This window comes from Callithrix jacchus, chromosome 5, assembly GCF_049354715.1.
Source record: "Callithrix jacchus isolate 240 chromosome 5, calJac240_pri, whole genome shotgun sequence".
NCBI lineage: Eukaryota > Metazoa > Chordata > Mammalia > Primates > Cebidae > Callithrix > Callithrix jacchus.
This window is the reverse complement of record NC_133506.1, coordinates 160,913,656-160,940,696: the sequence shown is the minus strand read 5'-3', so window position 1 is coordinate 160,940,696 and position 27,041 is coordinate 160,913,656. Positions and strand designations below refer to the sequence as shown.

The window sequence follows — 27,041 nt, the reverse complement described above, 5'->3', positions numbered from 1 at the left end:
TGTAGTCTTTATAGGGAAAGCTTTTTATTAGCCACCTCAGCCAGACATTTTGGGCAAATCATCTGGTGGGGTCTTTCATTTGGCTTGCTCCTGGAGTCCTTAGTTAGACTGGCCTGGTGCCTGACACTGCAGGCAAGTGGGCCTATCAACTAAGTCTCTGAGGGCAGCTCTGAACCCTGAATTCATGGAGAACAGCCTGAACTTGGGTCGATGGGACCTAACATGGTGCTGTGGCACACCTCGAGGCTGAGTCTTCAGAGCACAGCATGGCACTGGGGTGGTCCTGGAACCAGGGTGGTCCTGGAACCAGGATACATGGGTATGAGCTGGGTTCTGTCCCTGAGTTTAGGGGATGCCTGATACCAGGGCCTGCTGGGCTGGGCCTGGTGCCTGGGTCTACAGGGAACTACACTAAAGTATGCACTTGGCTCCTTATTTAATTAAGAGTGTACTTTTTTAGTAATAGACAACATATTTTGTTTTAACAAACTTAATTATGAGGTATTTGTTAGATTTATAAAAACACACCAGGAGCCCTTTGGGCATGTTTATAAAAATAAACATTGCAGCAAAAGCCAAATCCATTAGTCCGAGAAAGAAAACAAAAGTAAAATGACCAAGGAATCCCACCAAATAAGGAACTCCAGTCTGAAAGGTATTTCTTTTACTGTTCTTGATGATCCGTGAAGTTGAAGAGGGAAGAAACTTCAACTTTGGGAACTCTGCATGGAATAACTCCAGACATAAGGATATTATGTAATGAAGTCATAATCCTGTTGGTAGCAACACATTGTTGTGCTTGATCATCTCCATTAAGCAGCACTTCTGTTTTAAATGTACTTTACAGTAACTTTGATTAGGAGTCTTAGGGAAATCTTTTAAGAGTCCTTGGGGTTTTAAAGTAATTGAAGACCACTGCAAATGTGTGGAATTTGCCAAAGGTTAGTGACATTAGTGATGAAGTTACATATCTTATAGATATATCTACATATCCTTATGATCCATCCTTGTGGGAAATATATTGAAAAAGAAAATAATTAAGGGTATAACTTTGATATGATTTTAAAATTTACAGATATTTGCAGGAATATATTTTGTGTACATATTTTTTTCCTGGAAATGAAAAGTAAATGTATGCTTTACAGTTTTATGACCTACTTGCCTTTTATGATTCCTAAATGCTTACTTTTGTATTCTTCCACTATTAAAAAACAAAAACCCCAGTTATTCAGGATCCACATCACTTTCTGAATGCATAGAACTTTATTGCTGATTTGCAAGCCAGTCTCATAGTTAGAAACAAGGCTGTTTGAAGTGAAAGCCATTTTGCAGGACCATAGAGACAGACCCAAAAATAACAGAGGGCAAAGGCGGTCTTAACAGAATGCAACTCATACCTCCAGGAATGTGAAGTTGAAGTATCTTGGGATTTGACGTAGTAAAAACTGCTAAAATCTTGATTTTACACTCTGTTGACTGCTGTTAAAAGGTTAACAACTTAAAGAGGGACCTTAGCCAGTCCAGCTCCTCTGATGCTTCATGTTTGTTTCTAATAGCTCCCTTAAACTCTTCCAGATTTAGGTAGCTGCAGGCAGGCAGTCTCTGCAGGAGAGGAATGATAGGCATTATACCATCTCATACGGTTGGTTGCCGTGTGTATTAGTCTATTCTCACACTGCTATGAAGAAATGCCTGAGACTGGGTAATTAATAAAGGAAAAAGGTTTAATTGACTCACAGATCTTCATTGATGGGGAGGCCTCAGGAAACTTGTGATCATAACGGAAGGCAGAGTAGAAGCAGGCACCTTCACAGGGTAACAGGAGGGCGTGAGTACAAGCAGGGGAAATACCAGATGCTTATAAAACCATCACGTTTCATGAGAACTCACTGGCTATCGCGAGAACAGCATGGGGGGGACCATCCCATGATCCAGTCACCCGCACCTGGTTCCCCATGACACATGGGGATTCTGGGGATTATAACTTGAGGTGAGAGTTCAAACCATATCACTGTGAGAGTTCAACCAGCACATTTCTTTAATCTTAGCAAGGCTTTTTCTATGTTGCTTCAGGTAACATAGAAACTACATTTCTTCTTAGTAACTTTCCCTGAATCCATTGGATTCTTTTCTGTTTCCCATAGTAAACAAATGTTTGGCTTCCTGCTGCACAGTGTCTCCCATGGAGTTCAATTCAGAAAAGGCAGCTTTAGTTTTGTGAGGAAGGTGCCAAAAGGGATACATTGTCAATCGAGAGTTGTGAAGTACCGGGAACATGGCACATTTCTTAGCCTTCTCCCCAAACCTTCACCCCTCATAGCCAATTGTCAGTATTCCATCATTTGCTTTTTGCAGGATCTACTGTAACCATGGATATTTCCAAAAATTCTAACTCGCCATCCTTGGGTCCCTTATGGAGCCTTTGGTGGAAAATGCATTTGGCAAACGGAGTTCTACTTTATGGAGTTTTTAAGAACACATCAGTTTTGTCATTTAAATATTTGTAGATATGTTAGAATATGTTGCATTCCATAATCTGTTCACTAAAGTTGTAGAGTGATCGCTTAAGAATGTAATCCAGATCCTTTCATTTTCCTGCTTAGACTCTGTCAATGGCTTCCCATCAAACTTAAAATAAAAACACTTTACCTTGGATAATGAGTCTTCCATTAACCAGGTTACCCATTAGAACCACTCAAGGATCTTGGAAAAACTTTCAGTGTCTAGGCTTTACCACTAGAGAACCTAAAGTAATTGGTGAGAAGTAGAACCTGGACTTCAGTATTTTTCTTATTTTATTGCATTTTAGGTTTTAGGGCACATGTGAAGAACATGCAAGAAATTGTTATATAGATACACACATGGCAGTGTGATTTTCTGCCTTCCTCCCCATGACTTATATCTGGCATTTCTCCCCATGCTATCTCTCCCCAACTTCCTACCCCTCACTGTCCCTCCCGTTTCCCCACAACAGACACCAGTGTGTGATGCTCCCTCCCTGTGTCCATGTGCTCTCGCTGTTCGATACCTGCCTATGAGTGAGAATATGTGGTGTTTGATTTTCTGTTCTTGTGTCAGTTTGCTGAGAATGATGGTTTCCAGGTTCATTCATGTCTCTACAAAGGACACGAACTCATCATTTTTTATGGCTGCATAGTATTCCATGGTGTACATGTGCCACATTTTCCCTGTCCAGTCTATCATTGATGGGCCTTTGGGTTTGTTCCAAGTCTTTGCTATTGTAAATAGTGCTGCAGTGAACATTCATTTGCATGTGTCCTTATAGTAGAACAATTTATAATCCTTCGGATATATTCCTAGTAATGGGATTGCTGGGTCAAATGGAATTTCTATTTCTAGGTCCTTGAGGAATCGCCACACTGTCTTCCACAATGGTTGAACTAATTTACACTCCCACCAGCAGTGTAAAACTGTTCCTTTTTCTCCACATCCTCTCCAGCATCTGCTGTATCCAGATTTTTTAATGATCGCCATTCTAATTGGCGTAAGATGGTATCTCAATGTAGTTTTGATTTGCATCTCTCTAATGACCAGTGATGATGAGCATTTTTTCATATGTTTGTTAGCCTCATATATGTCTTCGTTTGTAAAGTGTCTGTTCATATCCTTTGCCTACTTTTAAATGGGCTTGTTTGTTTTTTTCTTGTAAATCTGTTTTAGTTCTTTGTAAATTCTGGATATCAGCCCTTTGTCAGATGGGTAGACTGCAAAAATTTTTCCCATTCTGTTGGTTGCTGATTCACTCTATTGACTGTTTCTTTTGCTGTGCAGAAGCTGTGGAGTTTGATTAGGTCCCATTTGTCTATTTTGGCTTTTGTTGCCAATGCTTTTGGTGTTTTGGTCATGAAGTCCTTGCCTAGGCCTATCTCCTGAATGGTTTTGCCTAGATTTCTTCTAGGGCTTTTATGGTGTTAGGTCTTATGTTTAAGTCTTTAATGCATCTGGAGTTAATTTTAGTGTAAGGTGTCAGGAAGGGATCCAGTTTCTGCTTTCTGCACATGGCTAGCCAGTTTTCCCAACAACATTTGTTAAAGAGGGAATCCTTTCCCCATTGCTTGTTTTTGTGAGGTTTGTCAAAGATCTGATGGTTGTAGATGTATGGTGTTGCCTTCGAGGCCTCCGTTCTGTTCCATTGGTCTATATCTCTGTTTTGGTACCAGTACCATGCTGTTTGATTACTGTAGCCTTGTAGTATATTTTGAAATCTGGTAGTGTGATGCCTCCAGCTGTGTTCTTTTTACTTAGAATTGACTTGGTTTTGCAGGCTCTCTTTTGGTTCCATATGAAGTTTAAGATGGTTTTTTCCAGTTCTGTGAAGAAGGTCATTGGTAGCTTGATGGGGATAGGTACCCATCAAGCTACCAATGACCTATAAATTGAATCTATAAATTACTTTGGGCAGTATGGCCATTTTCACGATATTGATTCTTCCTAACCATGAACATGGAATGTTTCTCCATCTGTTTGTGTCCTCTCTGATTTCGTTGAGCAGTGGTTTGTAGGTCCTTGAAGAGGTCTTTTACGTTCTTTGTTAGTTGCACTGCTAGGTATTTTATTCTTTTTGTAGCAATTGTGAATGGCAGTTCGTTCTTGATTTGGCTCTCTTTAAGTCTGTTATTGGTGTAGAGGAATGCTTGTGATTTTTGCATGTTGATTTTGTATCCTGAGACTTTGCTGAAGTTGCTTATCAGTTTCAGGAGATTTTGGGCTGAGACGATGGGGTCTTCTAGATATACAATCATGTCGTCTGCAAATAGAGACAATTTGACTTCCTCCTTTCCTAATTGAATACCCTTTATTTCTTTTTCTTGCTTGATCGCTCTGGCTGGAACTTCCAATACTATATTGAATAGGAGTGGTGAGAGAGGGCATCCTTGTCTAGTGCCAGATTTCAAAGGGAATGCTTCCAGTTTTTGCCCATTCAGTATGATATTGGCTGGTGGTTTGTCATAAATAGCTTTTATTATTTTGAGATCTGTTCCATCAATACCTAGTTTATAAAGGTTTTTTTTTTTTTTAGCATAAAGCCCTGTTGGATTTTGTCAAAGGCCTTCTCTGCATCAATTGAGATAATCATGTGGTTTTTGTCTTTGGTTCTGTTTACGTGGTGAATTACATTTATAGACTTGCGTATGTTGAATCAGCCTTGCATCCCCAGGATGAAGCCTACTTGATCATGGTGGATAAGCTTTTTGATGTGCTGTTGCAATCGGCTTGCCAGTATTTTACTGAAGATTTTTGCATCTATGTTCATCATGGATATTGGCCTAATGTTTTCTTTTCTTGTTGAGTCTCTGCCGGGTTTTGGTATCAGGATGATGTTGGTTTCATAAAATGACTTGGGAAGGATTCCCTCTTTTTGGGTTGTTTGGAATAGTTTCAGAAGGAATGGTACCAGCTCCTCTTTGTGTATCTGGTAGAATTTGGCTGTGAACCCATCTGCACCTGGACTTTTTTTGGTTGGTAGGCTATTAATTGCTGCCTCAACCTCAGCCCTCGTGTTTTTCAATTATAACCAGCAGCCAGAGTTGAGAACCACACTGCCTTAGGTGACCCAATCCATGCCTGCCTCTTCAGCCTTCTGCCTTCCTGCTGGACCTTGTGCTGATTGTGTTTCAGTCTCATTGGCTACTTTCAGTCTCTTAAATCCGTCTGCCTTCTTTCTGCTACAGGGCATTTTCACAGGCTATTTCATCAGACTGGAATATTCTTCCCCTGATGTTCACATGGCCTCTTGACATTCAAGTCTCAGCTTGAATATCTGTAGAGAAAGCATTTTTGATTCACTCAGTCATTTGCTATCATATTACCTGATATTTTCTGGGTAGTACCAACTACTATGTGATATTTTCTTATTTATGTCCTTTTCTTCCTTCCTTCTCCTGTCTTCTTTCCTTTATCTATTTTTGTTCCTTCCCACTGGAGTGTAAGATTCATGTTTATTTTTTTCACTACTGAATCCTCAGCACCTGGAACAGTGACTTGCAAGCAGTAGGCTGGTTCTCTCTCCCTTTCTTCAGGTATATATTCAGTACATATTGAAATGAGTAAGTAAATTGTGGAAATTTTAGATTATTTTATTTAATTAATTTTTTTGAGGCAGAGTCTTGCTGTATCACCCAGACTGGAGTGCAGTGGTACGATCTCAGCTCACTGCAACCTTCACCTCCCAGGTTCAAGCAATTCTCCTGCCTCAGCCTCCAGAGTAGCTGGGATTACAAGTGTGCACCACCACATCTAGCTAATTTTTGTATTTTTAGTAGAGATGGGGTTCCACCATGTTGGCCAGGCTGGCCTTGAACTCCTGGCCTCAGGTGATCCACCTGCTCAGCCTCCTAAAGTGTTGGGATTATAGGCATAAGCCACTGCTCCTCGACCAAAAATTTTAGATTATTTAAAAATGACATCTGTTGTCAGCTTTTCTTTACTATTTTTTACCTGCTTCAGTATTTACTTTAAATTCTAAGATAGGAGTTTTCTGTCATTTAATTGTATGCACCATTGTCATCTCACTTCCATTACTGTCCTGAATTGTGAACTGAGACTTGCTGTTAAATTTCCATTTTGACATATTTTTAGTTTGTTTCTTGACTTCATTCAGATTCAGCTGTCATTTAGTAAATACCCACCAGGTGCGAGGCATTATCTCATTTAATTCTTTTTTTTTTTTTTTATCATTTAATTCTAAAGATATTTTATTCATTTCACTCATTGATCACATAAGAAGGAAGTCACAGAAGTGGAATTGAATCCCAGCCTTCCTCATTTTGTGCCCACTCTTTCACATGCGCTAGCTCTCATTTGGCTGACAAACAGGGATTTGAGTGGTGTTGAGGGTGGTCAAATGCAGCATCTGCTCCAGGTGTCTTTATTGAATACCAAACAGGTAATTCATGGTTACATCAACCTTGATTTTATATCTTGTTACTTGTTTTTAGAAACTAATTTATTATAAGCTGGGCACAGTTGGCACACATTTGTCTTCCTAGCTACTTGAGTGGATGGATCACTTGAGCCCAAGAATTCAACACTGAGATACACTATGATTGCCCTTATGAATAGGCAGCCTGGATAACGTAGGGAGACCTGTCTCTTAAAAAAAAAGGAACTAAAAAGTTTAAAATAAATATTGCAGATATTTATTTTATTTTTAATTTCAATTTTTATTTTAGATTCAGGAGGTACATGTGCAGGTTTGTTACATGGGTATATAATGGTGTTCTGCCATGGTTTGGGGTGGGAATGGTCTTATCACCCAGGTGGCATAGTACCCAACAGTTATTTTTCAGCCCTCAGCACTCACTTCTTCCCTCCCACTCAGTCCCCATTGTCTGTTGTTCCCATCTTTATGTCTGTGTGTACTCAATATCTAGCTCCCACTTATGAGTGAGAACGTATGGTATTTGGTTTTCTGTTTCTATGTTAGTTTGCTTATGATAATGTCCCCCAGCTCCATCCATGTTGTTGCAGAGGATGTGATTTCATTCTTTTTCATGGCTACATATTTTTTAATGGTATATGTATATTGCATTTTCTTTATCCATTCCACCATTGATGTGCACTAGTTTGCTTCCATGTCTTTGCTGTTGTGAATAGTATTGCAGTAAACATGCACGTGCATGTGTCTTTTTGGTGGAACTATTTGCTTTCCTTTGGGCATGTACCCAGTAATAGAATTGCTGGGTCTCATGACAATAGTTCTAGGTTCTTTGAGAAGTCTCCAAACTGATTTCCACAGTGGCTGAAGTAACATTCCCATCAACAGTGTGTAAGTATTTCCTTTTTTCCACAACCTCACCAGCATTTATTTGTTATTTTTTTACTTTTTCATAGTAGCCATTCTAACTGATGGGAAATGTTGTCTCATTGCAGTTTTGATTTGCATTTCTCTAGTGATTAGTGATGTTGAGCATTTTTTCTTACGTTTTTTGGCCACTCATATGTCTTTTGTATGTTCTGTTCATGAAGTGTCTGTTCATGAAGTTGCGTAATGTAATGCCTCTGGCTTTGTTCTTTTCGCTTAGGATTGCTGTGGCTATTTGGGCCTTTTTTGATTCCATATGAATTATAGAATAATTTTTTCTACTTTGTGTGGTAAATGACATTGATAGTTTGATAGGAATAGCACTGAATCTGTAAATTGCTTTGGGCAGTATGGCCATTTTAACAATATTTATTCTTCTAATTCATGAGCATGAAATGTTTTTCCATGAGTTTGTGTCGTCTGTGATTTCTTTCAGCAGTGTTTTATAGTTCTCCTTGTAGCAATCTTTCACCTCTTTGGTTGCATGTATTCCTAGGTATTTAACTTTTTTCTTTTTGCAGCTATTGTACATGGGGATGTGTTTCTGAAACATTCAGCTTGTATGTTTTTGGTGTATACATTCAATGTTGAATGTTATTTGTATATGGAAATGCTACTGACTTTTGTTCATTGGTTTTGTATCCTGAAACTTTAATGACATCGGTTCCAGAAGCCTTCTGAGGAAGTCTGTAGGGTTTTCTAGGTATAGAATCATATCATCTGGGAAGAGAAATAGTTTGACTTTCTGTCTTCCTACTTGGATGACTTTTCTTTGTCTTGCCTGATTGCTTTGGCTAGGACTTCTAGTATTATATCGAATAGGAGTTATCAGAGTCGGCATCCTTGTCTTGCTCCAGTTGTTAAGGGGAATGCTTCCACCTTTGACCCATTCAGTGTGAGGTTGCCTGTGAGTTTGTTATAGATGGCTCTTATTATAATATTTTGAGGTACATTCCTTCAGTGCCTAGGTTGTTGAGGATTTTTATCATAAACAGGTGTTGGATTTTATCGAACACTTTCTGTGTCTACTGAGTTGAACAAATGGCTTTTGCTTTTAATTCTGTTTATGTGGTGATCATATTTATTGATTTGCATATGTTGAACCCACTCTGTGTCAAGGGAATAAAGCCTACTTGATTGTGGTGATTTAACTTTTATGTGCTGCTGGATTTGTTTTGCTAATATTTTGTTGAGGATTTTTGTGTCCATGTTTATCAAAGGTATTGGCTTAATAGTTACCTTTCTTTGTTGTGTCTTTGCCAGATTTTGATGCTAGCCTTGTAGAATGAGTTAGAGAGGGATCCTTATTCCTCAGTTGTTTTGAATAGTTTCAGTAGGATTGGTACAAGCTTTTTTTTTTTTTCCTGGTAGAATTCAGTTATGAATCCATCTGGTCCAGGGTTGTGTTTTGTTGGTAAGTGTTTTGTTTTTTAATTACTGATTCAATTTCAGAACTTAATATTGGTCTGTTTTGGGTTTCAATTTCTTCCAAATTCAGTCTTGGGAGGTTGTGTGTATCCAGGAATTTATCCATTTCCTCTAGATTTTCTAATTGTGTACATAGAAGTATTTGTAATAGTCATTGATGATCTTCTGTATTTCTGTAGGATCGGTTGTAATGTTACCTTTGTCATTTCTGATTGTGCTTATTTGGATCTTCTCTTTGTTAATTTCACTGGTGGTCTATCTTGTTTATCCTTTTAGATAATTAAATTATGGGTTAGTTGATCTGTTGTATGGATTTTTCAGTCTCAGTTTCATTCAGTTCTGCTCTGATTTTAGTTACTGCTTTTCTTCTGCTAGCTTTGGGGTTATGTTATTCTTGTTTTTCAGGTTCCTCTAAGTGCAATGTTAAATTGTTGAAGTTATTCTAACTTCTCGATTTAGGTGTTTAGCTTATTGCACATACTTAAACTAGAATTTATTGCTACGTTCACACCTGTTTTTCTAAGGGAGTCTAACATTTGTGATAAAATGCAAAGCTTGTTGTACTATTGGGATAAAATATGATTCTTTAGTTTGTGTATGCCGGGGTTTTACTCTGTTGCATCTCTGCTTCTTGCCTTTCTTGTGAAACTCTTCTCATCCTTCTTAATATACTTAGTTGTCTGTCAGCGTTTTCTCTACAATCTTTAATAAGTTGATTTACTTTTTAAATATCATCATCCTTAAGTTCTGGCTTTCTGGTGAACAGTATAGTACCCAGTCTCTAAAATGAAAAGAAATTATTTACAAAATTTCTAACTCAAAAAATTTCTAGGAGAAACAGGGAATGCAGTTTACATTTTCCCCTGTAAGGAATGGTAGTGCCAGGAGGAATTAAGCTCCTGATGCCCTAGAAGAGCAGTTCTCCTTGTGCTGGCTGCTCTCTTACTGTCATTGTTTGCTGCCATCTTCCCAGTCTCTAGTACATGAGAATGCTTGGTGGAACCTCGTTCATGAATAGAACTCTAGCTACATTGACTTTAAGAAATAATGTTTCTAGTTTTGTAGTCTTTGTAGTATAGGAAGGATAATATGAGGGTATTTGGTTGTGTGTCTTCATTGATTACATAACTGTATTATCTGCACCTATACTGACCTTACATTTATATTTCATTTTGCATCTTTATTAAGATGTCCCTTAGTTGAATCAGTTGTTAGTAACATAGTGGGTTTGACTTCTGGTTGTCTTCAATCAGAGAATTTTATTCTATGTTCATAGTGTAAATCTTTAGAGCAGATCATCTTAAAATAGATTCCAGCGCTTGCCATGCATACAACTTGAAAATCAACTTTTCCCCATTGATAGCAGAGTAACTGAAATCAATTATAGTAGGCTTATAATGTTAGCATCTCATCCTGCACATAAAAGAGAGTTGATTTTAGGTGCTACAGGTTAAAAATAGTTATTTAAAAGAGGAACTTGAGGGAGAAGGATGGAAGTGTTTACAAAAAATTTTACAATATATGTAAAACAAGAGGCCTTTTGGAGATCAAACATAAATGGCACTGAGGAATGCCGGCAGCCTGTGTTCTGTTCATTTAGCATGCTCAGATTCTATAAATAATGGCTTCATTTCTATTTCAGGACCTAAAAAGTATTTACATTGTGTGTTTATACAATATTTGTGTAGTATTCTGCTGCCAGTAATAGGTGTGGGCGTAACTAATACTATATTGCAAAGTTGACGGCTTATTCTTAATGTGTTCTTTTATTAACATAAATCCCATCGTTTTCTTGGTAGAGTAAGTTTTGCTTAAGTAAAACTTATTTGAGGTAGGCCTGGAATGCCTACAGAAATTCAGCTAGTTTCCTTTGGAAAACAAAATCATTATTAATAGTTATTTACCCCAATTGAATAAATATTAAATGCCCACTGTTTATATTTTTAATTCAGAAATGAGAATGAAGAATCATATCTAATTAGAGATGTGCTTACTGTTAACTAAAGCATTTTTATTTCAATCTTTTTTATGTGTATTGAAAGATATTTTAAAACACCAATGAAGACTACCTGTATTTGGGGTCTGTCTGGGGAGTGGTTAGCATCATAGCCACATATTTTTACTTTTCTTAAAGAAGATGATTGAGACTTATCAGAAGTTAATTTTTGAAGCGAGCCTGAGAGATGTGTCATCGGTACATTCCTATATTAACTCTACAATCTATTCTTGGGTTGAATAATCCAGTCCAGCTCTTTCCTTGTTGAATTTCTTTTAGTGATATTTGTTGCTGTGTTTGCTGTAACTTGAGGACAGTCTGGCTCCTCTGCCTGCTAGCTGTGTGTCCTTGATTGGGTAAACTGTTAAACCTCTTCATACCTCCATTTTCTTCTCTGTAAAATGAAGATTATAATTGTATGTAGCTCTTCAGGTTATAAGGATTACATGAGTTAACATATGCAAAGTAATTGGAACCTGTTAGACTTTCCATAAGTATTAGCTGCAATAATTATTGTTACTTCTATTTTTAACTCTTTAACATATTGTTCTTTATAGGATGACCTGAACCATGAGACAAAATTTTCTCTATTTTATTATCAAGAATTGTAGTGCTGCTTCTGATTTAGTGTTGATGTTGTGATCACTATGACTTATGTAACTTTTTTTTTTTACTTTGAGACAGGGTCTTACTTTGTCACCCAGGCTGGAGTACAGTGGTGCAATCTTGACTCACTGCAGCCTCCACCTCCAAGCTTCAAGTGATCTTTGTGTCTCAGCTTCCCCCAAAGTAGCTGGGACTACAGGTGTATACACCATGACGCCTGGCAAATTTTTTCTAGTTTTTATAGAGATGGGTTTTGCTATGTTGCCCAGGCTGGTCTCAAACTCCTGAACTCAAGAGATCAGTCCAACTTAGCCTCCAACAGTGCTAAAATTACAAGCATGAGCTACTACCTGTAACTTTTTTTTTCTTTTTTGAGACGTAGTTTCGCTCTTGTTACCCAGGCTGGAGTGCAATGGCGTGATCTCGGCTCACCGCAACCTCCGCCTCCTGGGTTCAGGCAGTTCTCCTGCCTCAGCCTCCTGAGTAGCTGGGATTACAGGTATGCGCCACCATGCCCAGCTAATTTTTTTGTATATTAGTAGAGACGGGGTTTCACCATGTTGACCAGGATGGTGACCATCCTGGTCTCGATCTGTTGACCTCGTGATCCACCCGTCTTGGCCTCCCAGAGTGCTGGGATTACACCTGTAACTTTTTAAAATTTTTTAATACTTTAAGTTCTGGGATACATGTGCAGAACGTGCAGGTTTGTTACATAGGTATACACGTGCCATGGTGGTTTGCTGCACCCAACAACCCATCACCTATATTAGGAATTTCTCCTAATGCTATCTCTCCCCTAGCTTCCCAACCTCAGACAGGCTCCAGTGTGTGATGTTTTCCTCCCCGGGTCCGTGTGTTCTTATTATTCAACTTCACTTATGAGTGAGAACATACAGTGTTTGGGATACAAAATCAATGAGCAAAACCCACAAGCATTTCTATGCACCAATAATAGGCAAACAGAGAGTGAAATTGTGAGTGAACTCCCATTCACAATTACTACAAAGAGAATAGAATACCTGGGAATACAGCTTACAAGGGATGTGAAGGATCTCTTCAAGGAGAACTACAAATCACTGCCTGAGGAAATAAGAGAGGACACAAACAGATGGAAAAACATTCTGTGGTCATCAATAGGAAGAATCAATATTATGAAAATGGCCATATTGCCCAAAGTAATTTATAGATTCAATGCTATACCCATCAAGCTACCATTGACTTTCTTTACAGAATTAGAAAAAACTGTTTTAAATTTCATATGGAACAAATAAAGAGCCCATGTAGCCAAGACAATTCTAAACAAAAAGAACAAAGCTGGCAGCATCACGCTACCTGACTTAAAACTATACTACAAGGTTACAGTAACCAAAACAACACGGTACTGGTACCAAAACAGATATGTAGACCAATGGAACAGAATAAAGGCCTTAGATATAACACCATACATCTACAACCATCTGATCTTCAACAAACCTGACAAAAACAAGCAATGGGGAAAGGATTCCCTATTTAATAAATGGTGTTAGGAAAACTGGCTAGCCATATGCAGAAAACTGAAACTGGACCCCTTTCTTACACCTTATACAAAAATTAACTCAAGATGGATTAAAGACTTAAAAGTAAGAACCAAAACTGTCAAAACCCTAGAAGAAAACCTAGGCAATACCATTCAGGACATAGGCATAGGCAAAGACTTCGTGAGTATAACCCCAAAAGCAATGGCAACAAAAGCCAAAATAGAAAAATGGGATCTAATTAAACTACAGAACTTCTGCACAGCAAAAGTAACTATCGTCAGAGTCAACAGACAACCTATAGAATGGGAGAAAATTGTTGCAATCTATCCATCTGACAAAGGGCTAATATCCAGAATCTATAAGGAACTTAAACAAATTTACAAGACAAAACCCCATCCAAAACTTGGTGAAGGATATGAACAGACATCTCTGAAAAGAAAACCTTTACATATGTTGAACCAGCCTTGCATCCCAGGGATGAAGCCAACTTGATAGTGATGGATAAGCTTTTTGATACCCTGTTGGATTCAGTTTGTCAGTATTTTACTGAGGATTTTTGCATCAATTTTCATCAAAGATATTGGCCTGAAATTTTCTTTTTTAGTTGTGTCTCTGCCAGGTTTTGGTATCGGGATGATGTTGGTCTCATAAAATGAGTTAGGGAGGATTCTCTCTTTTTGTATTGTTTGAAATAGTTTCAGAAGGAATGGTACCAGGTCCTCTTTGTACCTCTGGTAGAATTTAGCTGTGAACCTGTCTGGTCCTGGAGTTTTTTTGGTTGGCAGGCTATTAATTGCTGCTTCAATTTCAATCTTTGTTATCGGTGTATTCAGGGATTCAACTTCTTCTGGTTTAGTCTTGGGAGGGTGTCAGTGTCCAGGAACTTATCCATTTCTTCTAGATTTACTGATTGATTTGCATAGAGGTGTTTGTAGTATTCTCTGATGTAGTTTGTACTTCTGTGAGAATATAATCTCTCGTATAAACAGAACCAAAGACAAAAACCACGATTATGTCAATAGATGCAGAGAAGGCCTTAGACAAAATTCAGCCATGCTTTATGCTAAAAACTCTCAATAAACTAGGTATTGATGGAATGTATTTCAGAATAATAGGAGCTATTTATGACAAACCCACAACCAATATCATACTGAATGGGCAAAAACTGGAAGCATTCCCTTTGAAAACTGGCACAAGACAAGGATGCCCTCTCTCACTACTCCTATTCAACGTAGTACATTGCCCTGGTCAGACCATCCCCATCAGTAAGTTCTGGCCAAGGCAATCAGGCAAGAAAAAGAAATAAAGGGTATTCATTTAGGAAAAGAGGAAGTCAAATTATCTCTATTGGCAGATGATGTGATTGTATAATTAGAAGACCCCTTCATCTCAGCCTCAAATCTCCGGAAGCTGATAAGCAACTTTAGCAAAGTCTCAGGATAGATCAATGTGCAGAAATCACAGCATTCCTATACACCAGTAAAAGACAAACAGAGAGTCAAATCATGAGTGAACTCCCTTTTACAATTGCTACAAAGAGAATAAAATACCTAGGAATACAACTAACAAAGGATGTAAAGGATCTCTTCAAGGAGAACTACAAACCATTGCTCAACGAAATAAGAGAGGACACAAACAGATGGAAAAACATTCCATGCTCACAGTTAGGAAGAATCAATATCATGAAAATGGCCATAATGCTCAAAGTAATTTATAGATTCAGTGCTCTCCTCATCAAGCTACCATTGACTTTCTTCACACAATTGGAAAAAACCACCTTAAACTTCATATGGAATCAAAAAAGAGCCTGCATAGCTAAGACAATCCTAAGCAAAAACAAAAAACAAGGCTGGAGGCATCATGCTATCTGACTTCAAACTATGCTACAAGGATCTGATCTTTGACAAACCTGAGAAAAACAAGCAATGGGGAAAGGATTTCCTGTTTAATAAATGGTAATGGGAAAACTGGCTAGCCATATGCAGAAAGCGGAAATATCCCTTCCTTACACCTTATACAAAAATTAACTTCAGATGTATTAAAGATTTAAACATAAGACCTAACACCATAAAAACCCTAGAAGAAAACAGGCAAAACAATTCAGGACATAGGCATGGGCAATGACTTCACAACTAAAACACCAAAAGCAATAGCAACAAAAGCCAAAATAGAAAAATGGGATCTAATTAAACTAAAGAGCTTCTGCATGGCGAAAGAAACTATTATTAGAGTGAATTGGCCATCAACAGAATGGAAAAAATTTTTACAATCTACCCACCTGACAAAGGGCTAATATCCAGAATTTACAAAGGACTTAAACAAATTTACAAGAAAAAAACAAACATCCCCATCAATAAGTGGGTGAAGGATATAAACAGACACTTCTCAAAAGAAGACATTTATGCAGGCTACATACATATGAAAAAAACCTCATCATCAGTGCTCATTAGAGAAATGCAAATCAAAACCACATTTAGATATCATTTCATGCCAGTTAGAAAGGCGATCATTAAAAAATCAGGTGAAAACAGATGCTGGAAAGGATGTGGAGAAATAGGAACACTTTTACATTGTTGGTGGGAATGTAAGTTAGTTCAACCATTGTGGAAGGCAGTGTGGCAATTCCTGAAGGATCTAGAAATAGAAATACCATTTGACCCAGCAATCCCATTACTGGGTATATACCCAAAGGGTTATAAATCATTCTATTATAAAGACACATGTACACATATGTTTGTTGTGGCACTGTTCCCAATAGCAAAGACTTGGAACCAACCCAAATGCCCATCAATAAGAGACTGGATCAAGAAAATGTGGCACATATACACCATGGAATACTGCACAGCCATAAAAAGGATGAGTTTGTGTCCTTTGCAGGGACATGGATAAAGCTGGGAACCATCATTCTCAGCAAACTGACACAAGAACAGAAAACCAAACACTGCATTTCTCACCCATTAGTGGGAGTTAAACAATGAGAACACATGGACACAGGGAGGGGAACATCACACACTAGGGCCTGGAGGGTGGTGAGCTAGGGGAGGAATAGCAGGGGGTTGGGGGGTTGTGGAGGGATAACATTAGGAGAAATACCTAATGTAGATGACAGGATGATGGATGCAGCAAACCACCATGGTACACGTATACCTATTATAACAAACCTGCATGTTCTGCAAATGTACCCCGGAACTTAACGTATAATAATAATAAAAAAAGAAGACATTTAGTGCCCAATATGAAAAAAAGCTCATCATCACTGGTCATTAGAGACATGCAAATCAAAACCACAATGAGATACCATCTCACGCCAATTAGAATGGTGATCATTAAAAGGTCAGGAAACAACAGATGCTGGAGAGGATGTGGAGAAATAGGAATGTTTTCACACTGCTGGTGGGAGTGTAAATTAATTCATCCATTGTGGAAGATAGTGTGGCGATTCCTCAAGGATCTAGAAACAGAAATACCATTTAACCCAGCAATCCCATTACTGAGTATATACCCCAAAGGATTATTCATCATTCTACTATAAAGACACATGCACACGTTTATTTATTGCAGCACTGTTCACAATAGCAAAGACTTGGAACCAACCCAAATGCCCATCAATGATAGACTGGATCAAGAAACTGTGGCACATATACACCATGGAATACTACGCAACCATAAAAACGGATGAGTTCATGTCCTTTGAAGGGACATGGATGAAGCTGAAAACTATCATTCTCAGTAAACTAACACAGAAACACCTGTAACTTTTTTTTTTAATGTCACTCTTTATGTTGGATATTAGATTAGATTCAAATTTTAGATTTTTCCAATATACTTTGTATATCATGTTTTCATTTCTTAGTTTCATCTTTCCTTTTTTAGTTTTCCTTGTCCACTGTTTAATTTAATAACACATTATATTAAGCATATTTTTGCAAGCCAACTTAAATACTTTCTGAAACTCTTTTGGGTTTAGATATGTGGTAGAGAGGTATAGTTTCAGAACCTGGTTGAAGTCGTACTCTATATGTACTTTGATATTCTAGTTTTGCTACAATCATTTTAGTTCCCTACAAGTTTTATGTGCATTGTAATGTAAAATTTTATTTAGTATCAGCAATAAGAGAGAGCTCAAATTTCTTCATACAATAAAAGTTTACTATTATATTTTTAGTTTTTTTTCTGAATGACATTATGCCTTGGAAAATTAATTCTAATCTCATTCTAGATACTATACACACAACCATTTTGTACAGTTTTTTATCGAGCTATTGACTTATATCTGGATTTCTCATGAGAAGTCTCAAAAAATTAGCTTATATCATTTAAAGGTGCTAAAAACATTTAAAGCATATAATTGCTTTAAGGTTCAAATTTATATTCTTTCATGTATTTTATGAGTTATACTTAGAAGATTTTCATTTTTAGTAGAGTTTCTCAGCTGCAAATCAAAAGAACATAATTCCAATTGACATGTAAGGGATACATGGCTATTTTCCAGGGATCTGAATGAAAGCAAGGTGTTCAAGGTTAGACGATGGTAGACCTAAAGGATTAAACTTCATGTCCTGTTATTTTTAAAATGTTAAGGAAACGCAGAAAGAGGAAGTGGATTAGGTTCTATGATATCATTAGTGCTATTTTATTCTTTTAAGTTCAAGAGCTTCAGCATAAGAAAAACGTATGCAAAAATAAGGACCGTCAATTTTTAAAATTTTTATTAAGGGTGTTTCCAAAATGCCCATATGGAATAAGCACACTTTTAAAAAGAAGTTTGCATTTCCATTTGCTAATAGGAATGTGCATTAGATGGGAAGAATGAGGCTATGATATATATTTTTCACAAAACCATTATACAGTGTCTGTTAAAGATATTAAAACAATAATTTTGTGGTATTACAAACCAAATTTTTTTTAGGCAGAAACCCTTGAAAATTATGTTACTTTTTAAACATTAGCTTATTACCTGAAATTAGTGCATATCACTTCCCCATTCAGCCTATGCTGAAAAGTTTTATTAATTAGAGATTCAGTTTTCTCTGAAAGTTTAGTTTTACTTTGGTTTCCTTGTACTTTCACGCAGTTAAAAATAACTTCTGATAATAACTAATATTGGGGAAAGTAGGGCCAACTATCTCTTTAAGGAAAGCTGAAATGTTTGTCTTTCAATAGAAGTCCTTAATTATGAAAAGCAATAGCTTATATTAAAGGAAATGCTTTTCTTTTTCTTAGGAAGGTTTTTATTTTGATGCTAAGGTGTAATAGAAATTGTCAGTGGCTCACGCTTGTAATCGTGCCACTTTGGGAGGCCGAAGTGTGAGGATTGCAGGAGGCCAGGAGTTCCAGACCAGCCTGGGCAACAGAGTGAGACCTTGTCTCTACAAAATATTTTTTATTTTTTATTTTTATTTTTATTTATTTATTTTTTTCATTATTGGACAATTAAAACTTCTTTTAATAGAAGGAGTTAATTAAGTTGATATTAGATTAAAATTAAGTTATATGGTTAGGTTTTATTTTTTTATTTTTTTAATTTTATTTTTTTATTTTTTATTGCATTTTAGGTTTTGGGGTACATGAGCAGAGCATGCAAGATACAAAATATTTTTTAAATAGCTCTCTCTCTTTCTCTCCATCTCTCTCTCTCACTCACTCTGTCTCTGTCTGTACACACACATGTGTATGTGTTTATTAGAAATGGAGAATGACTCTTTCTAATATGATGGCATACAGAGTTTAGGTGAGAAAACTGAACTGAGCTAGTCTTCTAAGTAATGTCAAGTATTTCCCATGTTCTACCCTTCTGAAGATTGAAGAAAGAAAGAACATTTCTGGTCTGTAGCTCTGGTTGGCATTTATAGAACTGAGCTATTTTGATTTGCTGCTGTGTATTGTGTAGCAACAAATAACAATTTTACTTTAGTGAATGAATGTAAGGGAGTCTCCATTACACTGCAAATGTAATGGAGGAAAAGAAGAGCCCCATGTACTAGTTGTCTTTCTTATCATCTCTATTAGTAAACGTTTACTTACTGGAATAAGGCGAGTACTATACACATTCTATGATTTCATAAGATAAAAATACTTTGGAATCATGACTAAATAAAATAGTGCTTTTATATATCATGCACAGAATGCTGATTCAGATATATTGGTATGAGAATGAGGTATTCTTTCTATTTAAATTTTTTAAAAATGTTACCGGTTTTTAGCCTCAGCTCTTTAGAACTCTGAGCCCCTTAGGTCTGCTAAAGTCATGACGTTCTTCATCTTTTCCTGGGCCCAGGCAAAAGACTCGTAACCTTAATTGGGCTGTTTTCAGTCTGAAGCTTTGATTTTCAAAATTAACATCCATCAGTTTCTTTGAAAATACGCTACTAGTTGAATGCCTTCATCCTTCCATCTCCTCTCTGAATTCCAACAGGAATGCTTAAAAGAGACAAAGCCTACTCTTTCCTTCTTTCCCTCATTTTTTCACTTTTTATTTATGCTATTTTGTTGTGTATTTTGTATATCTTTGTGAAATCTCACATCATATTAGAACAAAGAAGGGTATAAATATTAATTTAATGTCTTTTAAAGCAGTGTTTCTCACCTGGAAGGCATATCAGAATCATCTATGTCATGTTTAATAGAAAACAGATAGTTGGCCCCATTTGACGCTGCTGAATCAGAATCTTCAGGATGGTGGAGCTTAAGTTTATATATGTTTCAGAAGTTTTTCTGCTGCTTCTGATAATGTACCTTTAACTTTGAACCACTGCCCTAAACTGTGTTTTACTTTTCCAGGGGAATGGACAAGTGTGATGTGACTCTATAGCAAATATTTTTCTGGAATAATTCACACCAAGAGTTTTCTTTAAGTTCATCTGTTTTTATATTAACTTTTGTGTATATATTTATATGCACATGTATATTCATATACAATATTTGATTTCTTTTCATAGTTTCACTATAAAAAGGACCCATAAATACTTATTTTGATTTTGACCTCTTTTTCTTGACAGTGACCCCTTTGGTGTTTGTACTGTAGCATAAGCATGAGTGGGGATGAGTCTTTTGCTTGAGTCCAGGAAGAGATGAGGAATGTCGTGACCGTCTCAGCAAACACAGAAGATGGCGATGAATTTAGTCTTGGTTGTTGTCACTGTCATTGGCAGCAAGAGAGTGATATTGTTCATATAGTTTGCATAGAATTTAGAATTCATAGTGGAAGAATTAAAGTTATTTAAAAAGGACAAATTCTGATAATATGTCAAAAACCAGCCTCATAAGGTTATAGGAACTTGCTGAGTTTGAATGTTACTGTTTTTCAAGGGTCTTTATGATTCAGAATGAGCCTATGAATACTTCCTAAGTCACTACTTTTTTTTTTAATTTCCAATTTTTATTTTCACTTCAGAAGTACATATGCAGGAGGCGTAGGTTTGTTACGTAGGTATATGCGTGCCATGATGGTGTGCTGCACAGAACATCCCATCTCCCAGGTGTTAGGCCCGCCATCCATTAGCTGTTCTTCCTGATACTCTCCCTCCTCCCACCTTTCACTCTCTGACGGGCTCCACTGTGTGTTATTCCCCACCAAGTGTGCATGTGTTCTCATCATTCAACTTCCTCCTAAGGGAGAACACATGGTATTTGGCTTTCTGTTCCTTGGTTAGTTGCTGAGGACAATGGCCTCAGCTCCATTCATGTCCCTGCAAAGGACATGATCTAGTTCCTTTTTGTGGCTACACAGTATTCTGTGGTGTATATGTACCACATTTTCTTTATCCAGTCTACCATTGATGGGCATTTAGGTTGATTTCATGTCTTTGCTCTTGTGAATAGTGTTGCAATGAACATGTGAATTCATGTATCTTTTTAATACAACAGTTTATATCTCTGTGAGTATATACCCAGTAATGGGATTGCTGGTTGAATGGTATTTCTACCTCTAGGTCTTTTAGGAATTGCCACACTGTCTTCCACAATGGTTGAAGTAATTTACACTCCCACCAACAGTGTTAAAGTCTTCCTTTTTCTACAGAACTTTGCCAGCATCTGTTGTTTTTTGAGCTTTAAATCATAGCCATTTAGTCAGTACTTTCTTGATAGTGAGAATGTTGAAACAATTAAGACTTAAATTTTAATCTTGGTTTCAATACAGATTCATTGCCATTATGAATATAAAGCAAATTCATTAGTTTTCTATTTGCTGAAAGTTGGGAGTGTGTAGCCAAAAATTTACAAAAGACTTTAAATGTTTGGTTAAAAATGACTGTAAAGGTGTTTAACTTTTGTTTGCTATAAGTGCAAAAAGTGTATCTGAAGGTGATAGAAAAGAAACTCTCCATATTAGCACATATAAGAAAAAATTGTTCATATTATATAACTCCAGATTTTTTTACAGTACATAAACTGTTATATGCCACAACTATTAATAGTTTGCTTAAGTCTGTTACACTGTTTTATTGTTAGCACATTGTGTGTGTGCTTTGAAAATTGCTTGTAAGTGCTGTGCTATTGTTTCCCAGTTCCTGTACCTCATCTGATGACTGTGCTCCTCAGTTTTCTTCATTATCAAGCCTCTTTAAATAAAATGAGTCACTGTGATGGTCCTAGCATAGCTTTTCAGGAAAACTCATCAACTGCAAGAAAATGCACATTATTGATAAACATCTCTCCATGTGGAGTTTGCGTGATCTCTCATTTTAAAACTGAATCAACACATGGGTAGTTAGGTCACCATAAGAGTTGGCATACAAAAATACAGGAATCAAGCTGATTGAGTTAGATTCTGTTATTCAGGTAGAAATTACTGCCATTATGTAAACAAACATTTTAGAAGAGGAAGAAAATGCTATATGTGAAGAAGGAAAAAATAACCTCTCACTCTTACTATATTATGTATTGAATAATAGAAAAAAATCTTAAAATGACCAAAAACAGCTTTGTGAAGATATTGTTTTTGGGGATTGGAGAAGATGACTTCTCAGTTGTTATATGGAATGTTAAGTTCAGAGAGAGGTGACTCTGTAAAGCCATGTAATCTACCCTGCATGTCTTAAAAATTAAATCCTCATGTTCTTTGGTGGGTTGTGGGATTTGTTTTAGGATATGACCGCGCGTGATCTGCTACAGCAGAGATATACCCTTCCGAATGGAGACACTGCCTGGCGGTCCTCACCCCTTGTGAATGCTGCTCTGGAAGGCAAGCTGGTCTTGTTGGATGGCATTCACCGGGTAAATGCAGGCACACTCGCTGTATTGCAAAGGTGTGTATGAGTCACAAAAATTTCCCAAACACACACACACACACACACACACACACACACACACACACACCACTCTGACTTACATTAAAGGTGAAACTGTCTCATTCTTTTTTTTTTTAAACTGGGTTATGTAGATCCTGAAAAATCATGATTCTATACCAAGTAGAATTACTTTTTTTATTGTTATAAACACAATGCAGTAAAACTCCAAATAGTGAACATTTTGGGAAAAGCCACTGCCATAGCAACATTCTGTGTGTAGGTGCTGCAAAAAGAAAGCTCTTTAGTAGCAGGCTTGAAAGACTTTATATATACAGGTGGATATATGCAGCATTTCACACTGCTGAAGTTTCTACAATTTGTCAGTCACAGCTTCACTATTTACAAACTCCTTATGAATCGTAGATCTTAATTATTGGTTGGTCTTGTTGGAATCTTTTTTTTTGAGAAAGAAAGAAAAATTGTTTTGTGTATAAGATATATAATAGCTTTTAAATTTATTTTATATAGACTATAAAAGCTCACTTTGTTGTAAATTTGAACATTTTTATAACTATTGTTTTCTTATTTTGGTTTAGGTGGGAAAAATTTCCACACATTCCTAAAACTTCTCTAGAATTTAATGTTCAGAGAAGACTCATCATGTGTAATTTTTATACAAAATATTCCCATCCTGTGTCATTTTAGGAGATTAATATATTTATTTATTTATTTTGGTTCTCTAAACCTGTAGACATTTGATTATTAACTTTGACTCATAAGGAAAGGTTAAATAAGTAGGTAGAATAAGCCATTTTCTCCATTAACCACTCAGAGTTTTCTTTTTTTCTTGAAGTGATGCAGGTTCTGAATGTAATTAACGTTTCTAAATACATTGTTAATTCTAATTAGATTTTAGAGCATTTAAAAATAGTCACATTTGCAGTGATTTACCATAAACCTTCCATAGATTTACAATATTTTTTCCCACAAGCAGACAACTGCAGACACGGTTAATAGTCCCGTTTTATAATCTATCTCTTGCATGTTTGCAGGAAGTAATAATAGAAGCAGCTACTACCATTAACTGAGTACCTACCCTGTGCTTGACACGGTTAACCCAGTGCTTCTCAGGTTCTCAACCTTGGAATCACCTTGCAAGAAGGGAATTTTAAACATACTGATGCCTGGGCTTGACCATCAGAATTTTCTGATGTAATTTGTCTAGGCAAGGTCTGAACATTGGCATTTTTAAACTCTTCCCAGAAGATTCTAATGTACGTTCAAGATTGAGAACAACTATATTAAGCATCCATTTTACATTAGCCATTTAATTTTCATTAATATGGTGAAGTTGTGATTTGTTGCCTTAATGTTACAGAAGATGAGAGTTTAGAGAGAGAGAATCATTCGCCCTCTCCCCAGTCATTCCCCTAATAAGATGCACAGCTGGAGTTGAACCCGAGTCTGATTGGTTCCAATGCCCGTGCTCCTACCCTATGCATTATACAGCCTCCCCTCCTTCAGTGCTTATAGAATGGAGGCTATGTGGGCTAACTCTATTGTGGGCACCGGGAGACTTAGGGGTTGGTGTGAGATAGAGAACAGTGCTTTTCAGCCATTGCAACATCTGGAAGACTATGCTATGTGTGATGTGGATGGTTAGGTCACCATCAGAGTTGTCATATGAAAAGCAATGTAGTTATTTCATTGTAAATATTTTTGATGTTTTTAAATCTTGTAATTCCAAAGATAGAAATATTTTGATACCAACACTTACAGAATTACTTTAGACTCAAGAGAGTGCCACCTGCCTTGTTTATGAATATATACCTTGTGGTTATCCTGAGACACTCATTCAGCTGTTTCTTTTCCTCTCCCTCCTCTTCCTTTCTTTTTTTCCCTCTTCCCCCTCTTTCATATCCCTATCAAGTATTTATGACTACTGTCCTCCAAAAGAGAAACCAACAGTTTTTCCAGTATAACAGCACTAGTCGATTTGAAATTTTGAAAGGTCCATCTAACAAAATTATTAGACTCAATTGCCAGCAGTAATAGACTGTTGAGTAACTGATTCTGCCTCTGAAAACTTCAGTGTTCAAAATGGATTAATTTATTTTTGGACTTTTTTCTTATCTGTTAGATTAATCCATGATCGAGAACTAAGCCTCTATGATGGTTCTAGGCTGCTGAGAGAAGACAGGTATATGCGTTTAAAAGAGGAGCTGCAAATGTCTGATGAACAGCTACAGAAGAGGTAATTTGGGGTCCATTACTCTTACTGTTAATTTATTGTTAAGTTAAAAATAATACTGTTTATTATTTTTCCGAACCTAGAGTAATGCCAAGTCAACTTTGAACAGTTTAATAATTTGGTGTCCTGGATATGCCACTAGTTTGGCATTTCTCAAAACTTGAAGTTGCTCTCCAAAGTGCACTCTGTACTTTCAGCCTTACTTATTTTTTTAAAAACGTAATCAACTGTTTTATTTGCTTTTTTGTTGTTAATAAGACAGTGATTTTTTTTTTATTTCAATAGTTTTTGGGGCACAGTTGGTTTGTGGTTACATGGATAAATTCTTTGGTGGTGATTTCTGAGGTTTTAGTATACCTGTCACCTGAGCAGTGTACCCAATATATAGTTTTTTATCCCTCACTGCCCCTACCAAGCTTCTTTGCCCCTGAGTTCCAAAAGTCCATCATATCATTCTTATGCCTTGGTGTTCTCACAGCTTAGTTCCCACTTGTAAGCGATGACATGTGGTATTTAGTTTTCCATTCCCGAGTTACTTCACTTAGAATGATGGCCTCCAGCTACATCCAAGTTGCTGCAAAAGATATTATTTCGCTCCTTTTTATGGCTGAGTAGTATTCCATGGTGTATATATATATATATGTATGTATATATATATACCACATTTTCTTTATCCACTTGTTAGTTGATAAGCACTTAGGTTGGTTTCATATTTTTGCTGTTGTGAATTGTGTTGCTATAAACATGCATGTACATGTGTGTGTTTTTTTTTTTTTTTACAATGACATCTTTTCTTTTTGGTAGATGTCCAGCAGCGGGATTGCTGGATTGAATGGTAGTTCTACTCTTAGTTCTTTAAGGACTCTCCATACTGTTTTCCATAGTGGTTGTACTAGTTTACATTCCCACCAGCAGTGTAAAAGTGTTCCCTTTTCACCACACCCATGCCAACATCTATTATTTTTTGACTTTTTAATTATGGCCATTCTTGCAGGAGTAAGGTGGTATCTCATTGTGGTTTTACTTTTCAGCCTTACTTTTAAATAAGTGTTTAAACTTATAAGAACATTGGTTTTGGCAAGGTGCAGTGGCTCATACCTATAATCCCAGCACTTTTGGAGGCTAAGGCAGGTGGATCAGCTGAGATCAGGAGTTTGAGACTAGCCTGGCCAACGTGGTGAAACCCCATCTAATAATACAAAAAAATTAGCTGGGTGTGGTGACACACACCTGTTATCTCAGCTACTTGGGAGGCTGAGGCAGGAGAATCACTTGAACCCGGGAGGCGGAGGTTGCAGTGAGCCAAGATTTCACTCCAGTCTGGGCAACAAGAGTGAAACTGTCTAAAACAAATAAACAAAAGAACATTGGCTTTAAGAAGGTCATCTTCCTCTTTGCCCTGTCAATTCAGTTTTGACCTCATATTTTGTATTCTCTCAACAAAACTAAAGCTGGGTCCATAATTTGCTGGGCTCATCCTCCAAAGAAGTCATCAGTATTGTTAGAGTATGCCACCTGATGCCAGGTTACCCCTTGTAGCTTACTTACACATTGCTTGTAGAGATGTAACAACCACATGCAGCGATGAGACTTGACTGGATTCTAGAGGAAGAAAACAAAATAAAAGCAGCGATTAAAAGCAGAGAAGCTAAACATAGACTGTGTTATGTGATATTCCTGAATTATTAATTTCCTTAAGTATCATAATGGTATTGTGGTTATGAAGGAGAATATTCCCATTCTTGAGAGATGCATGTTGAGATACTTAAGGCATAAAGTAAAATAAAAGTCTACAACTTCCAAACATTTCAGAAAAAAATACGTGTGTGTACAGACAGACATACCACAGAGAAAGAGAGAGAAATATCAAGTGAGAGTGAGAACACAAATTTGGTAAAATCTTATGGGTTGGCGATGTCTAGGTGAATGATATACGGGTATTTATAGTCTATTCTTTGACATTTTCTATGAGTTAAAAAAATTTGAAAATAAAAAGCTTGAAGTAAAGTATTTTTTTCTGCATACTCTGCAGAATGAAGTTTGGCATCTGTTATTTTCTATCTTGCTACATTTCCATGGATATTTTAACAGAATTAGAGATTGGCATACAGAGGAATTCTTCATTACTTAATCTGACTCTGTTTAATTGAAGCTGTCTCACTGCTGAAAGGGTTTACTGCCATAT

General features: G+C 36.9%; 1 protein-coding gene across 12 annotated transcripts in view; it reads left to right on the top strand.

The window, feature by feature from the left end:
* VWA8 (von Willebrand factor A domain containing 8) overlaps positions 1–27,041 on the top strand; it is a 422,827-nt gene that overhangs the window by 122,983 nt on the left and 272,803 nt on the right. For all 12 annotated transcript variants that reach the window (XM_078375339.1, XM_054256828.2, XM_035303407.3 and 9 more), the window contains 2 exons: positions 22,463–22,623; positions 24,746–24,859. In XM_078375339.1, coding sequence (XP_078231465.1) covers positions 22,463–22,623; positions 24,746–24,859 — 275 coding nt within the window. The remainder of the gene's footprint in view (positions 1–22,462; positions 22,624–24,745; positions 24,860–27,041) is intronic.